This window comes from Cryptomeria japonica, chromosome 2 (genome assembly GCF_030272615.1).
Source record: "Cryptomeria japonica chromosome 2, Sugi_1.0, whole genome shotgun sequence".
NCBI lineage: Eukaryota > Viridiplantae > Streptophyta > Pinopsida > Cupressales > Cupressaceae > Cryptomeria > Cryptomeria japonica.
Window position 1 is genome coordinate 536,042,371 of NC_081406.1, and position 18,051 is coordinate 536,060,421.

The window sequence follows — 18,051 nt, forward strand, 5'->3', positions numbered from 1 at the left end:
TTGAGATTTGGGGTATTTCCATCCCAACTTTGCCACCAAGCATCTCCAAAATAAAATTAGGTTGAGGGTAGGGTAGCACCCCTCGTGGGGGTCTAAGGGTGAGAAAGAGAGGGGTAGAGAGATAGGTCTAGATCATGGGGGAGAGAGGAGAGAGTAGATGGAGAGTGGTAGAGACAGGGATAGAGGAAGAGTGATAGGGATCTTTCTAGTGCAACAAGATTTCAAACAGGTCTCTTAGAGGGAAATTCAGAAGTGTACATAGTGAGGAGTTTATACAGCTTCACATTTGATCCTCATGTACATGACTTATTACAGATGCACAGTTCAAGGGCACATGTGATGGATAGTTTATTTGATGGCTCACTTTGTGCAGAGGTTGGGAGCAAGTATGGTCAGTCTCTTGACTTGCTTCCTCTTGAGGCTTATACTCCTATGGCATGTGATGAGGAGATTGAATTGGTTCAGTAGATTCAGTTGGGGGTGTTAGTGTTGGTGTTACAAGAGCTCTTTCGTGATAGCAGGGACATTACACATATTTTCCCTTGGGATCCAGGTGGAGTAGAGTTTTTCTTGCAGTTGAGATTGCTTGGGGACAAGCAATTTCAGGAGTGGCGGATTGTAATGTCCCCATTTTTGGAGTAAGAATAATTAATTAATTTAATTAGTTAAGTTGTCCAAATTATTGATATTTTTATGGATAGCTTAATTAATTATTTTAATTAATAGTATTAAGTTAATTATTTATAAAGTTATCAAATAAATTAAAAAATAAAAGATGACTTTAAATTTAATTAATTTAATAAAGTGACTTAATATTATATCTAGAAGCTTCTAGATGATGGATTAAAAAGTATAAAAGGAGGTTTAGCTCAGCTTCTAATCAGCCAAGAATTGATATTTGCTTTGTGGAGTTTGTGGAGACTTGAGTTTCTGCAGAATATTATCTTTGGGAACGAAAACTCCCATTGATAACATAACTGAGGGAGTGAAATATCTCTCGAAGGGTTGCATTGAGGAGGTGATACTTCAGTCATCTCATTTGTGCTATATTGGTGGCCAAGGGCCAATTTTACTTGGATTCATATTGGAGATATTGTTTGGCATCAAGTGTCTTCAACAAGGTTACCATTTTGGAGCTAATTGTATCTTTAATCCATCGAGTTCTTTCCTTAAGCAGTTCTCAAATTTTTATATCAGATTTGGGAAGAGCTACGATTTAGTCCATTCTTGCATCAATACATTAAGGAAGGCTAGGCGATTTCATTAGAAGCAGATTGGAGGAGATTTGAGGAGGTTTCAGATCATATAGCAGGTCTGAGATAATTTCAACCAGACCCTTCAAGTGCCACGATTTTGCTGATATTACCTTACCCAAGCATCGAATCCATCATCTGGTGATAGTGCTTCATTGGTGAGTGCATGGCGATGGTATTTGGCATAGAAGGAAGCATTTAGGAGCTGCAATTTATTTGATTGGTCTGAAACAAATCAAGACGGGTGGCTGGAAGTGGAGCCTGATTTGATTCAAGACTCTTACAGCCCATATTTGCATCGTTTCCTTTCCCTAATTGAAGCGCTCAACATACAAGGGGCAAACGAAGATTCTAGAAGTGTGGGAATGGACTCAAAGGACTGTCACTTGATTGTTATGGTCTGAGAATTACAGAGAACAGGGGCGATTTTGCAAAGGATTCGATTTGGATCAAGAGGAATGACATCTTTAGATATTGCTTGCTTCTTCTTATCAGAATTGAGCGAACTACAATCAGGTTCTCTTTACTACTTGTAGATGATTGTATTGCAAATAAAGTTACTGTTATAACTATCATTGATAGCCATATATCATTGTCTGATGTAAGGAATCTGTGCATCCATTTACCAAGCTTTAAGATTAGTTGATTGTATTGGTGTTACCTCTAATAAAGGAGTCAGTTCTGAACTATATATATGCTGTTATAAATTTAGTTTTACAATCTGAAGATGCCTGCCATATGTTTGATAAAATCTCATTAGCTGTAATGATGATTTGCACTTGCTCTAGATATGTATTTTTTTCATTTGGCCTAGCAAATTCACCTTTCAATTGAAGTCTTTGCGACTATATGTTCAAATCCATGAGACAAACCACAAGCAACTATTAGAAAGCAATCAGATTTTTAATAACAGCAGGTCTAAGGGTTGAAGGACAACTGTTCGATGATATTCCTTGTGTCATATGAGCATGTTTTCAGCATAACACGTAAGTTATACTAGCTGTCCAGACTGCATAACATGCAGGTTATACAGACAGAAAACTAGAACAGCAGGTTGTCAATAAGTTGTTTGTCAATATTCCTTGCAATCTTAATCCTATATAAGCAGGGGATATTTCAAATTCGAGGCAAATAAAGTGAGTGAGATTGAGAGAGTGAGAGAATGTTGATAGGAGCATACTGATTACTAAAATTTGACTGTCTGAAAATTTAAAAGATCTAAAACCTAGAATTTGCATTAGAACTCCTAGAGATCTGAAACCACTCTCAAACATCCTGCCAATATATACATGAAATATAACAATATATTCTGATGAAGAGAATGAGACTGACTTGAAAAAAAAAGATAATTTTTTGACATGTTTGGAACTCTTTTTTTAATGCACCCGAGTTTTTTATAGAAACTCGTCAAGTCTTTGTGAAAAACTTGCCAAAAACTCGGCTAGTTTTTATGGCGAGTAAAAGTCATAAAAACTCGCCCTAAAGAAAAACTCATGAGTTTTTAACTACTCGCCGATTTTTCGACGAGTAGTCCAGCTACAATGATCCTATCATACCCCATGGTGATCATCCCATGATGCCACCACTTATGTGCAATGGCATCGAGATGTATATATGCATATTAATGGCCTCTTCCTCTAGCATAGGATTAAGTTGAAAATAGATCTACCTTTTGGACAAACTCTAGATGTAGTCTTCCCCTAAACCATCATAATAAGGAAGAGTCAATTTCCCCACCTTCATTCATAAAGTGAAGTTCTATGTCCTATGACCAATGCAGGGTCCATTCAATGTAGTCCCTCAATGATATAGAGGTTGGAACTCAAGACCTCCACTTTCCCAATCATGCATAAACTAATCTTGCAAATATGTCATATGTGGCTCATTATCCACTAGTGCAAGTACCCTAGGTGGAAAGGTAGGCATAAAAGGCCTCGAAGTGATGGTTCTAATTTGCTGATTTGGGGGTCAATCAACAACATCCAATTGGGTCCACTTGATTCACATAACCTGGGATTGGGCCAATATTAGAAAGGAGGTTGGATCAACAAACTTTTAAGCTGCTCTTCTTTTGCATTAACAACTGCTTCTTATACTGCTGCCTCAACCAGGTGAACTACAAGTGCTCCACCATGAACTGAGTTCTCATCTTGACCATTATTGCCTCCATTAGTGTTTGCATCAGTATTAATCCCCATTTAACAAGCCATTGTTTCTATTAATGGCTCCAAAAGCTAATTTTGTAATTTTGTTGTTCAGCCCTTTGTTCTGCAGCTTGTTGCCTTCTAATTAGTACATCCAGAAAGTCAAAAACCTCTCTTCTCCCTAATCTGGTATTCAATAACGTGGAGAATGTCATTTGCAAGGGTTTTCGTCCTCACAAATCAAAGAGAAGCAATCTTTTCCAAAAGAATAGCATCGAAACTCAACATGCTGAAAATGAACTCATAAAGTGCCTTTAATAGACTCCTCCAAAAGGTTCTAACTTTTCCTTTAGGCACTTTTAATTTTAATAAAAAACATCTCTTTTAAATCTACAATGTCTTATTAAATATAAAGGGCCCAGATATTTAAAATTTAATCACTTTTCACTTTATAACTGGACCCTTGCAATCTTTTATTAAATAAATTAAAATAACGATAAAGTTAAACTTTAATTTAACTTTATTCATTAATAACTTATTGTTATTTTATTTAAAACCACCGAACTATATAAAAATGTTGAGATGGTTGTCAAAACTGAACCCACTGACAAAACTAAAATAGTAACTCTGCCAGCTGACCTAGTCGATGCTCGAATTGACTTACTAAAAATAGTAAGTATTGGAAAACTATCTCAAAATCATTCAATAAAAAAAGGCATCCTACTAATAATCCCAATGAGATCTCAACTGACCATTGACCAATAAATACTGCCAAACTATCAGATTAATTGCCTCCAAGGTTCCCTAACCTTGACCTAATAGCCTACAAGAACAAACTGAATAGGCCAAAGGTCCACCAACTAAACTGGTTAGGAAGGGGACATTACAAATGGTCTTCCTGCCAAAAAAATTTCAGACCGAGACCCTAGATTTACCTGTTCCTTTTGCAAATCTCTTTTTGCAAAACCCGGTACCCATTTAAACTTTTATATCATGGATAAAATTGAGTCACCGGAAGACTATTTACACTTAGTCAAGTTTGCATACAATCAAGGATATCATTCAATCATATGTCACCTTTTGAAGCCATGTATGAAAATTGTAATAAACCTATCTTGTGGTTTGACCCTATCCATAAGATCTGGTATGAGAATGAAATCCTGAAATGATCACCCTTGATCTTTCTTTTGTTTCGTTTGATGATAGAATAAGTTGACAATGCAGAAAGGGTTTTATGTTTCATGTTTCATTCATCACATTGTTACATACATTGAGAATAACATTACATAAAAATATTATAAACATTTATTTGAATCAAATCATATTAAACACGATTACAAAACCAAATATCATCAAACTATAAACTGAAATCAGACTTGTATTACAAAATCTCAGACCTGAAATAGTCTCCAAACTTGAAATAGAATACATGGAAATGTTATAGCACCAAAACTACGCATCAAGAGGACCAAAGCGATTTTGAAGATGATGTTCCAAGCCTACATGTAAACTCTACTAAATCTACTTTAGCAGTAGCAAATCTTCCATCAGCAATATATTAGGCCCAACTTGAAGGATATAAATGTAATGTCCCCTTTTTAGCTCATTTCTATCTGGATGGTTTAGCCTATTATTTTGACCCTCATAGGCTAATAAGGTTGGATATAGGGTCCTTTGAGGCAAAGACTTGGTCAGGGAATGGGTAATTATTCTCCTCCAGAGCTTGGTAATTTTGGATTTGGCATTTGTGTGGGCTACAGGGCTTAATTTCTCTACTTACTATTTATAGTAAGATAGGGGATGCTGGAGAGGGACCCTTACTATTTTTAGTAAGGCAGTCGGATGAACAGTGAACATAGAGGTTGACCCCTTAGTACAGATGGAATTGGAATGTAATGAATATTCAAAAAGTTATTAATGTTTAATTGGCCTAGATGATAATTATTTATTAAAAGGTGACTGATAATATAAGTTAAAACTTAATGTTATAACTTGAGGGTCAATTCATCATGAAAAGGGGGCCATTTGAGGAGTTAGTTAAAAATGCCAAACTTAATGAAATATTAAATGTTTTCCCTGAGTCTTAATGAAATAAAATTTTAAATGTTATTAATATGTCTTTTATGGGAAATCGAGCCCTAAGGAGGAATTATAAATACTCCCTTAATGAAATCAGTTTCATTCTATTGAGCATTTGTTTGATAAATTATGTTCTTTGAGGAGAAAACAAGGGTTTTCTGCCTTCATCAGCCATTGGGAATGAAATCTCTCATTGGTTTGCAATCTTGAGGCTGTGAAATATCAACTAAATCGTTGCTTGATCGTGGACTTCATCCAGAGGTTCAAATTGGTGCAAAAAGGAGTAGATTTATCCGGTGTTAGAGCAGATTTTGAAGGGTTTTCATTTCCAGGTTCTCATATTTGAACATTATGCTGCTATTGTAATCTTTTGATAATAGATTTGATATTATATCTGTACTTCATTGTAGCCAAGAGTCTTGGCAAGTTCATCCTTAAGTATTGCATTTCAATAAAAGAGGTTAAGTTGGGAGTTTCATATCAGCACTTTGATCGTTAGAGCCTTCTTAGTATGCATGCCAAATGTTTGTGAAAATGACAGATGACTGTAGATGCACATTTTGTTAACGCATGATAGCTTCAGTAAGATAAATGATTGAATGAGAGATAAAATGAAGTCTCTCATTCAATCATTTATCATATCGAAAACTATGATAAAACCTTCAAGCAATTAATTCCTCTTTGATAGCCATTCTACATTTGCATATAAACAACCTATTGATAATCATACTATGTATTTTGGTTATGTTCATCGATCTAATAAATCTTGTATTTAGATGTATATCGATTAACATAAATAATGATAAATAAATGATTAATGAAAACACCGATTAATATATATCGGGTTGCATATAACATATCGGGTTGCATATAATATATCGGGTGGCAATATAACAAAGGTCACCAATAGTTATCGGTGTGTTAGTCTACACCGATAGTTATCGGTTGTTAAGGCTAACAAACCGATAACTATCGGCTGTTAGCATTAAGCCAACACCGATAGACATCGGTTGTAACACTACTCCCACACCGATTGGCATTAATGTTGAACATGCATTTGTTTAGTATAAACAAAGAGGCACGATCAAGTAATGTCTTGATCGGTCATGACCGATCAAGGCATTGCTTGACCGTACCCCATTTGTTATATACTTATATTGAGTGGCATTCGTGAGATACGACATAGAAAATATTAAATGCTCCTCTCACCTACCACAAACAAGAATATAGTCAGATATATACATTAAGGCAATAATAAAATCAGTCAATAGAATATAACTTGCATATTGAATGTAAATTGAACATCATTTACACATTTTACGTGTAGAATTCATATATATGCATATGAAAAGACCCAAAGTAGTTGCATTTTCTTATAGTTCTTTGCTTGGACATTATGGTGTTAATTTGCAAGCACTTAAACATCATTTGAAACCATTTCAAGCAAGCAATTTTCAGTCTGAAAACAAATGACAGCAAATTAGTGGATTCATGACAAGTGTGACGATATTCTTTGAGCCATAAATCAGCAAGTTAAGGGCAGATTATAGCAAGGAATACTACAATAAACCTCCAAAAGCAGATTTTAAACTCCTCACAAACCCCACGTGCCAAGCATGAAATTGTATGGCCCTCTTGGAAGGGGTGTTCAGCCTAGAAAAACCAAATCTTCACCAAAATCTCCAAATGAATAGTCTATTTGAGGCACCCGGCTATGAGGAAGACTATTAGCAAATACCCAAAATGCAATATCTGTCAACCACTAAGTTATGAGAAAAAATATGATATCAAGTATCTATAAAATAAGCACACCAACACCTAGAAAAGCATAAAATCACTCCAAAACTCAAACAGCACTCCAAGAAAGCTCACACCACACCAAAAACTAAACACGCATATCAGAAAACCTCATAGATCTTCTTCTTCAGACCCAAGTCACCAAACCAAGCCAAAATCACTATAAAACTCGAACCCAGATCACCAACCAGCTAGGGTAGATGTTTCTCCAACGAAGCCAGCAACCGACAAGAAGGTTTTTGTCCTCAAACAACAAATGAACAACTCCCTGAGCTCATTCCAGCAACATCTCCTTAAGTTGTCAAATCATCTATATCGAAACAAGAGCTCAAACTCATATTTATAAAGTGACAGAAGACTTAGGGCAACTTACATTTGAATTTGAATCGCTTTTCCCTTTCATTTCACTTTTATGAAATAACATGAATTACCCCCACAAGGTTTGACCCTTTTTTGAGCTCACATAATAAACTTTGAAAAACACTTTATCTCATTCCAAGACTTGGGCATCACTTATGGGAAGTACAAAATAAACCTTAAAATAATAAAACTCCTCCTACAGCTTGGCAACATATTTAAAGTCTAACTTGCCTTTTTAAAACAAGTTAAAGTGACCACATTCCTAGGCGTAGTGTTGACGTGTTTGAAATCGCATCGCTGCAAACTCCATACGGCCAACGCAGAATAGAATGTACTCGCTGAGTATCCTATCCTCTCTTGAGATACGGAAATCCCTAGTGCTATTTTCTACGTTTGATCAAAGGGGATAACCTCAAGGTTTCGATTGTCAGGTCTTGACTGCGGGATTACTCAGTGGTCGATGTGATTTGCTGGGAGCACAAGGGGACTTACGATTTGCAACAGGCTAGTCTGCTGTGATTCTCGAATTACGTAATAAAGAGCAAAAGGAAAGGGTTAGGAGATCTAAAACTAACAACACAGGTATGCGGGTAGACGTATTCAACATAACCAATTCCTGCTTGGCCAGAATAGCTTACAACCTTGCAGGAATGGTGCAATCTTCAAAGGGACTTGGAAGATTTTCAGACTGGAGATGCACGACTAAGCACCCAATTCTAGCGCAGCTCAAACGGACACCTGCAATTGAACTAAGCACAATTAAAGGCTCAGGTTAACCATACAAAAGGATACACAATCAGTATATCCTCAATGGTATGAGCCTAAATCTATCAAATACCTGCACACCCAAAACAGAAAGATCTATCTAAAATGCTGAGAGAAACCATGCAAACAGGATGAAAACAAGACAATAAACACCAAATCAATGTTTATATATTGATTTCAGCTGCCTATTACAACAATTTCTGCAGCATCTCTATGCTACTACTTAAAATCTAACCTATTCTAACTCTAAAATCTAACTCTCTCACCAGAGTCTAACTATCCAACAATCTCTAACTATCTAACCATCTAACCCTTTACAAAAGAAAGGCCTCTGCCTTTTATAGATATTACAATTTTGAATCGAAGGCTAGGATGGACTGCATCCAAGGGCTGCAACTTGCCATCCAAAAGCTAGCAGCCTTAACCCATGCCCATTAAATTCTCACCCATCCATTCAACCACAATTTCAACTACCTGCCACTATTTGGCTTCAATTTGAGTTTATCCGGTAGTTGGACATAACTGTCCACAACTGACTTCTTTCCCCTTTCTTTCAAAATATCTGAGCGGGACCTACAAGCAGTTTTACAATAAAACAATTTCAGCTTTTTAGAAATTGAATTCCTAAAATTAAATCCAGCTATACACTTTCTTGAGAATGCATAGACTAAGTGTTCTTTTGCTTTTTGTCTTCAATCTTGCCGGTGGACTTCAACTCTGTGGTTCAAGTTGTGGCGCGCTTCCCAATGCTTCGTCTTGCGCTCTGCAACACGTTCCTTATTCTTGATCGCTTGCGATTGCGTCTCCAATTTGCGCTTCAGGTTGTCGTCCATTTTTCCTGAGAATGCATGATTGTTGCATTTGGAATGTTCTTCGGTCTTTGGTCCTGGGTGGCACGCTTCCTAATGCTTCATCGCTTTGATCCTGCATTGCATCTTTCTCCTCCAGCTTCCAGTGCTTGGCCTTGGATTGCAATCCTTCCTTGATTTGCGTTTGAGGCCTTCTCCTGGTTCTTCGATGACGTCCTGCGATCAATCAACCAATTTCACTTCATTAAATTAATTAATTAATTTAACAAATATTAAATTTAATTACGACGTCTGGCTTGAGAAGCTCTTTGTGAGATGTATCTTGAAAATGCTTCTCCTTTCTCTTCGAATGTGAAATCTAATCCTTGGTCTTGATGGTGTTTGGGCGATTTACTTCTGCATGATTTTACCTTTGGAGTCTTGGGTGTTTTGAATGGGTTTATGGCATTTGAAAACTTCTTATAGCGCGACTCTGGAGGTTTGAAGAGCTCCCGCAAATTTTAAAATCCTAACACTCATCCCCTTTCTGGTGAATTTCGGAGAATGGGGGGGGGGTTTCAATTTCGAATTCCCTATATTTGGGCCTGTGCGTTGCGATTTTCGGAGAAGTAGGGGACTTTGGAATTTCAACTACGTTTTATCTTCCAACTTCGGACCCTTTGGCGAATATGGAGGCCCTTCCAAAACTTATACTTCGCATTTGCCCGACCTGCGTGAACTTCGGAGGCTGCATTCTTTTCGGACCTTTTAACGTTTTTGGCAACTTTGCAAATTCTAAAACTTTGCCCTTAGGGTCCGAAGTTCGGCCCATTCACGCCTTTCGGCGACTTTAAATATTTTCAATTTCACCCTTGGGGTCCAAAGTTTGGCGCTTTCATGCCTTTGGAGTTTTCGCGATTTTTAACGCCTTTATCAATTTCGGACCTTCAACGCCTTTTGGCGAATTTCGGAGTTCTTGGATGAATTTTAACGCTTATCAAATTTTCGAATTACGGCCCTTGGGTCCGAAATTGGATGACTTAAGTGTATTTCGGACCTTTAGGGGTCTTTTGCAAAATTAAAAAGCATTTTCGGACCTTCTAGACATTTTTGCTAACTTTTGAATTTTTTTCAAATTTAGCCCCAAGGTCCGAAATTCGGCCCACTGGACAATTTTGGCAACTTTTAAAATTTATAAAAATCACGATTTTCCCCTTTGAAATGTGAACTTCGGGGTTTTTGAACGTTTTTCAAGCTTTTAACTTCTTTTCACTTATCCATCTAAGTCGCAATTTTCGGCAGATTGGGGGGGGGCTTTTGCAAATTTCAGCATTTTGAAGTATTCTACCAACTTTCGCCCTTTCTCACATTTAGGCTTAAGGTCCGAATTTCGAGGTTTTTGAACGTTTCGGCGAAATGATAGCACTTTGAAAACTCTGGACATTCTTTTGGTCCACTGAGGGATTTCACACGAATGCTTTCCTTCAGCAATTTTCGGGAGATCGCAAAAAAAAACTTGGGGGTCCCCTGCACCAGGGGTGTGTGTGCGAGCACAACACGTAGGAATAGGGGAGCACTTTATGAAAACATCACCCTTCACTTAAGTTATAAAGTAAATAAAAGAAAACTTAAGTCAAATAAATCAAATATCACCCTATTAACCTTAGAACTCATTGAACAGGAAAGCATTGGACTCTAAATTGAGAGAAGATAGAAGCCAAGACCAAGTGCTAAAAATAGCACTTACTAAAAATAATCATATGCTAAAAATAGAAACGTTGCCAGAATACTTTAAAAATACCTACTAGAACTCTCCTGAGGACAGAGTCCCCTAACCACATCCATTTAGCCTACAAGAACTCGAGAATAGGCTAATGGAAACCTTTGACTAACTAGGTGCAAGAAGGGACATTACAAAACCTGTTAGAAATGGAAGCCATTATTTACAAAGCCAAACAGAATATTAAGTCTACCCAAGATTGGTATAAAAGTTGTGCTGATTGGCATAGTTCAAGGGTCGGTCAAGGCCGTTACAGATCTATCTAGGGGGACGAGTCCTATTGGTCTAGAGTTGAGATAGGGGCCCTTGATCGCCAACCAGAAATTGTACCTGAGCTTCTTCCTAGTATCTAGGGGAGTGTCCTTTGTCCCTACCGATTGTTCCCCGAGATAGAGAAATAGAAATAATCCTTTTGTCAGTGCTTCATCAGCCAAGAGTTCAATTCAAGGGCGGGGGAGTGCCGAGTCTCTAGTTCAGAGTTCAAGAGCCTCATAAAGAGTTCAAGCCTTTGATCTAAGTTCCCAATCCCTTCTCTATAGCCCATCCACCCCTGATTCCAAAAGACCTAACTGATATTTTGATGTTGCTAACCATGTTTTTCTTAGACTTAAACCTACAAGGAGTTTGTTAAAACTTGGTAAATATTCTAAAATGACTCCTCGTTTTTGTCAACCTTTTGAAATATTATAAAAAAAAGGCAATGTTGCTTATAGACTTGCCTTGCCTCCTCAATTACAAATTCATGATGTAGTCCATGTGAGTTTACTTAAGAAATATGTATTTAATGCAGATCATGTTATTGATTAGAAAAGTATTTTTATTGAACCTTTTTGTGAATTTAAAATGAACCAGAAAAAATAATTAAAAAAAGATCTAGCATATTAAGAAATAGAGATATAAATGAAGTAAAAATTAAATGGAGTCATTGTGATAATGATGGTGCAACTTGGGAAAAAGTTAATTTTATTAAAGATCAATATCCACATTTGTTTAACTAAAGATTGTTATGTCTATGTTTATGATGCGGAAACTCCTTGTGCTACTGAGGGCAGCAGCTAATAACAGTTGGAGAATTGTTATGGGACTTTTTTCTCATAAAGAAAGTATGTAAAAACAATTAAATAAAAAAAACTTTTAAAAGTAGAAAAATATATTAATATATAACAAATGTAATGTAATAATTATTAAAGTTTTCACGAAATGATTATTGATAATTGTAATGTAATATTAATTTGTAAAAGGATGCGACAATGGAAACCACCTTTGAATACTTTATATCCCTTGAAAAACTAATTTTGGGTCGGATGGAAGAAAGAAATTGGCTAGAAGATTGCAGACCATGAGGTTTTAGGTTAGCAGGCTGTGAGCATTGGAGAAGGGGGCACACAGAGTGTGTCCAACTCGGGGTACAGAGTGCACCCGAGATTGTTCTGGCCAGGGCTACTGTGCATGTTGAGTTTTATACTCTAGAGCATGTTGTGTAGTTGTGGTGAAGCATCTGGTTTAGTTCCGAACAAGAACTGGTTCCTCCTAGACTGCTCACAAACGGAAGAAGCTGAACTAGAAACCCACTTTTAGCTATCCTATGAATTCTCTGCACATTGCAATCAAGACAAGTGTTTATTTGATTATTTTGCAAACAAATCATTTTATTGTTGCACCATTTCCAATTTGTTCTTAAATTATTTTTTACTCATTTAAATTGTATCTATGATAAATCCTTGTAGAATGTGATGAAAATTTATCAATTGCTACAAATCTTGGATATTACATTCATTTCTGCATAATAAAAAAATTGGGAATTAGTTTGGTTACAGCTAGGGTATTTTGATTTATATTTAACACTCCATGATCTTGGTTCTCCGTAATGTTTTGTATCTCCTATTAAATTTTAGTGATGAATTCCCCACTCGTGCATTCTATTTTGAACTAAATGATTGTTAATCCTCAAAAATATAAATACTTATCAAATAGCATGAGTTCAAGTGGTAAAGAATTGGAAATTCCAATGTGCAAACCTAGGTTCAAACCCCCAAGGGACATTATACAGTGTTCAAAATGGGTAAGATACCACATTCAACTCACTAATATGGCATACCCCTCTGTAATGGAATCTAAGTGGAAGGTTTATCCCATGAGGGGAATCTACAAAATCCAAAAAGAAAACAAACAGTGACATGCTCAAAAGTGTTGTGAGTGGATTTGCATTAAGTTTGTCAATGGAATTGCATCATATTTTTTACCATTACTTATTAGAAAGGAACATTGGGAGAAAAATGAACAATCAGTAAGTTTGTCAATGAAATTGCATCATATTCTTTACCATTACTTATTAGAAAGGAACAATGGGAGAAAAATAAACAATCTTCCATTTATATGCCAATTAATTAGACTGAAGAAAACCAGGCATACCTGCAAAGCATTGCAATTATCCCAAGGAATCTGACTAGTCACTAACTCCCACAGGATAACCCCAAAGCTATATACATCAGACCTGTTACAAACCACCAATAAGAGTTGATTTGTTGTCCATGAGCATTCTTTAAACACAAAACAACCACTGATGAAAATGTAAGTAATGCAAGCCCAGGACCAAGAGCCTTAAACAATGGATGGAGATTAGAAATATTTCCATAAACAAAATAGTCAAAGATATAGACTAATTACTTCTCATTTGATGACTCATTACGAAGAACTTCAGGAGCCATCCAGTTTGGCTGCAAAAAGACAAATAATTGTCAACTCTTCACGTAAGGAAGACCAAAACATGCAGTGATGAAATTATTTTTTGAGTTATTTAAATGCCACTGAATATAATTTGAATATTCTCATAAGTTTGACAACATAGTTTTCTACACACCTTTAAATTATCATTCAATAAACACATTCTTAAGCTAAAAAATGAAAGACACACATAAGCATTATATTGGAACTCTGAATTTTGTGAATTAGACATTCAAAATGACTATAAATTAAGAACTACATATACTTTTCTTAAGTCGCATTTTCTATGTTGCACCAAGAATCGACATTGGCTAGTTATATTTTTTAAACATAAAAAACACAACTATTAGAAGCGACCAGTTAGCTCAGAAATTAAGGAAAACTTCTGGTTAATATTTCTCAAGAGCAACGCAAGAAATGGTGAATTGACAAGAGCCAATATTGCAAAACGAAAGAAATCCTCGACTCTTCAAACAATATACAGAAATTTAGAAAAATCTAAGAAATGGTACTAGAAGTTTTAAAAGTCATTTAAGGGCCTCTTTTCGAGGGAATATTATATATGAAAATTCAGATTTGCCCTAATTTCTCCCTCCAAATCTATATATTTGGATTTTGGCTCTCATTCTCTCATTCTAAAATTGTACACATAAGGAGAAGTTGAAATGAAACTAGAGAGTTCTCCTGGGGATTGTTGAAGACAAAAACCCTCCACAATTTGTCTGGTTTCTGTGGTGCAAGATCCACCCTACCTGCTGGTGATTTTCAATCGAAGTTTTCAGTGATTTGTTGAATTTTGGTGATGTGGGTTATGAAGAAAACGAAGTTTTCAGTGATTTGTTGAATTTGGGTGATGTGGGTTATGAAGAAAATGAAGTTTTACGAGGATTTTTGATTGGGGATTTCAGTTTTTTGGCGTGTAGTGTTGGGTTTTTTTGATTGTTGTGTGATTTTGCAAGTTTTGGGGACTTTTTCCAGCACTGCACATACATTTCCAGCATGCTGAGATTCACATTTTTGCTCATATCTCCTAAAACAAATCATATTTCATTCTGGGTATTGGATTATCTCGTTTGCCTCAGTTGGGCGACTCCTTTTGACAGGTCATTTGTGTGTTATGAAAATCATTTGAATTCTCTATTCCAAATAGTCCCCAATAGCAGACTCTACACCTTCCTTGTGGCAAGTGTGGATTTAAGGAAGCATCTATTACTGTTTGAGAGCTGCAATATCTCCTAATTGAGCCATCTAAGAGTCTAGAAGGTGGACAAAATTATCAACAGCAGATTTTAAGGGAGTTTGAAATTTAAATATTTGTTTGGCAAATCACCCCTGCTGCTCCAGCGCTTCCTATTGGCAAGCGACAGAAATTCTGAGTATCATGTTAGTCTTGGTGAAGGTATAATGTCCCTAGTAAAAGTCCACAATTCATCTTGGCGTCCCAATGTATGATTTGGTTGGGTGAAAGGAGATAAATTCTGAACCAGTGTGTGATTGCACCAAGACGATTGCAGATTGGCGATGACTGAAAGAAACTCAGTTCTGAGCAAAGTTGCAGGTCTGTCATGTTTTGAAATTCATTCAATTTTCAGTTCGCAATGAGAAGAACAGCAATAGTTACTGCTATCATTGCTTTGAACTTTAGTTTATATGATATGTCTATTTCTGTCATTTGTTCTTACCAATGATCATGAAACACAAATGAATTGAATCTGATTGCAACCAACTAGCAAATTTATGTTACACATGTTATGACATTTCACAAAATAACTACAAGCAACTTCAACACAGACAGAAAAAAAAAAAAATTAGTGGGATATATTAAATTCAATCATTACTCCATTGACTAGGGCAAATTTTAAATGTGTCCTTGTCACTTAAGATGTAAGTAGGCACCTACTTTGAGCATGTTTGTATCTTTACTGATGACCAGAACAACTGAGGTGTGCTTCATGTATAAATGTCACTCAAATCCTAGCTAGGTGCATCTTTTATAATGTTTTGTCACTTAACACCTCCCATATCTCTCTCACACGGCCTATTCTGATGTCTTTATCACTTTAAGGCATCCAGGTGTTTATCTCTGCCACTAAACTATAATGTCTCCATTTTTATCATAAATGATTTGTGAACAATTAGCCTAGTTTCCAAGTTCTTCTAGAGGCTAATTGGTGAACAAGGGGGATCTTCAAAAATATTAAAAAGCACAGGTTCAATCTTGCAAAGTAGTTGTTGCTAGCAATGAGCTCAGTTGACCTTTGTGAGCCTAGTGATTCTTTTGGAATCAATTTTTGGCCTTTTGGGAGCTCTCCAAACAGCTTGGAGGATCAGCCTTTTTTAGTAAGTCATCCAGTTGTCTCTAATCACCATCCCAAGTCTTTAATATCATGTTGGTATAACAAAAATATTTCTGTCATTTCAAGCTTTCCACGACTTGGGCAAATTATTGAGTTATTAATTAATTATTCACATAAGTTGTCTAATGTTGAAAAATAATAAAAGGACAACTTGGCGTAAAAGTTCATTAAAAAGGTGTTAAGGTGTGTTTTAAGTTGTGTGCATAGGCTTGGATAACTTTGTAGTTTGTACATTAAAATGAAAAATAATACTAATTCTTCTAAAAGGTACTTGTGAAGGGAAAAAAAAAAATTATTATCTTTTAAAACTGGTAATTTCCCTCCAAAAATGTTGGAAAAGGAGGTTGAGGACTCATTTCAGAGTGTAGAATTAAAATGATATTTTCTTTGTTGTTGCAGAGAGAGAGAGAGAGAGAGAGAGGAAATGAAAAAAAATTATGTGTTTTGAAACTCTAATAGTTCGTTGTTGTTGTGAAGAGATTTTTTTGGAGATTTTGTTGTGTTTCGAAGGGCGATTTGAAAGTTTATTGGGTGGTCATATCATTCAAGTGTTGCAGGCCGTACCACTTATCAATGCTTGGAATCCCAATATCTTCATGTGATAACAGTTTTGGCAAATGTGGAGGTTGTTTCTATTAAGCCATACACTTCTTGCAGGAGATTATTGTTGTTGGGATCTGATTGCTCTCATTGTTGGGTTCGTATCATATGCTGATGAGTGCCTATTGACTAGAGCATGAGAATCTCTAAGTGAAGCACTGCATTTTCGCCTAGACCCATGGAGGACAGTTGCACAATTTTTGGGTTTAACTTTTGATGTTGACATGATTACAGGAGGCCATACATGAAATAACCACTTATAGTTTAAGTAGTTATCTTTCATGTATATCTTCAAGATGTTTGAGATGGATTTCAGATCTTTAGGAGTTACAATGCAAATTCTAGTTTTGGAGGATCTTATAAATTTTCAGACTTAGTCAAATTTCAGAAATCAGTAGTTTTTAGTTTTAGTGTGCTCTCAATGTCTATTTAGTTATGTTATGACAGTTAGACAACAGCATTACACTTCAACCTTATGAGTGAGATTTGGTGAAGCTTGGAGCTGTTTTGAGAATGTGAATCGGCTTATGTTTATTTTTGGTGAGGTAGGTGTGAATTGGTTGAGTTTTCTAGGTGATTTCCTTGCTGTCCAGACTTGTTGCAGCATGTTTCCAATGCAATATCAGACCTGTACCACCATAATCTTCATCATTAATCAAGATATATTATTGTTGTTTCCAGCAAGGTGAGTTTGTTCATGATTTTGGGTTCTATTTGGGATGTTACAACAGTTCCATTTTATCATCAGCACTCTATATCTGCAATACTTTACTTTATCAGCATTTTTCTTAGAATAAATACATCTTCATTTGATATTGTTGGATGTAGACTACTATTGTAAACACTAGACGGTAATACCACCAGTCTACTTGGCATAAGCTCTTTGATTATTGTACTCAACCCACTGAATAAGTGGTAGTTTGTATTGTTCTCACTAAACAAGTGGATGATTTGGTTTTTATTCACCCTACTAAACAAGTGGTTATTTGTACTAAGCTTTCCCACTAAATAAGTGGAAGTGGCCTTTATTTTCCCACTGAATAAGTGGATGGCTATAATCGCAACCTACTAAACAAGTGGCTATGAGCTTTCCTTTTCAGCACTACATATGCACTCCACTGAATAATTGGTATTGGCTGGCTTGCCACCTAGTACTTTCCTTTTCAGTTGTGCATTCAGTTTAATTGTATAATCCTGAACACCATATGTTCTCACCTTGCCCATTTCAAGATCTGGGTGATCAAAAAGTGGAAAGGGTATTGCACTTGCATATTTCTTTCAGTTGATGCAATTTTCAAAACAAATTAGGGGTGTATATTACACAAACACAGTCTGAATGCTCTTAGGTGCACTCTTCTTGTTTGTGAGTCACTTAAGGTCACATACTCTCCTTCAAAAATCCAT

The 18,051-nt window shown here is 36.1% G+C and overlaps 1 protein-coding gene across 10 annotated transcripts in view; it reads right to left on the minus strand.

The window, feature by feature from the left end:
* The window catches only part of LOC131066764 (uncharacterized), a 196,802-nt gene that overhangs the window by 81,505 nt on the left and 97,246 nt on the right, over window positions 1–18,051 (minus strand). For all 10 annotated transcript variants that reach the window (XR_009371581.1, XR_009371580.1, XM_059216707.1 and 7 more), the window contains 2 exons: window positions 13,634–13,683; window positions 13,379–13,460 (listed from right to left, as the gene is read on the minus strand). Coding sequence is in view for 8 of the 10 variants with exons in the window: in XM_059216707.1 (XP_059072690.1) it covers window positions 13,379–13,460; window positions 13,634–13,683 (132 nt within the window). In the remaining 2 variants the exon portion in view is untranslated. The remainder of the gene's footprint in view (window positions 1–13,378; window positions 13,461–13,633; window positions 13,684–18,051) is intronic.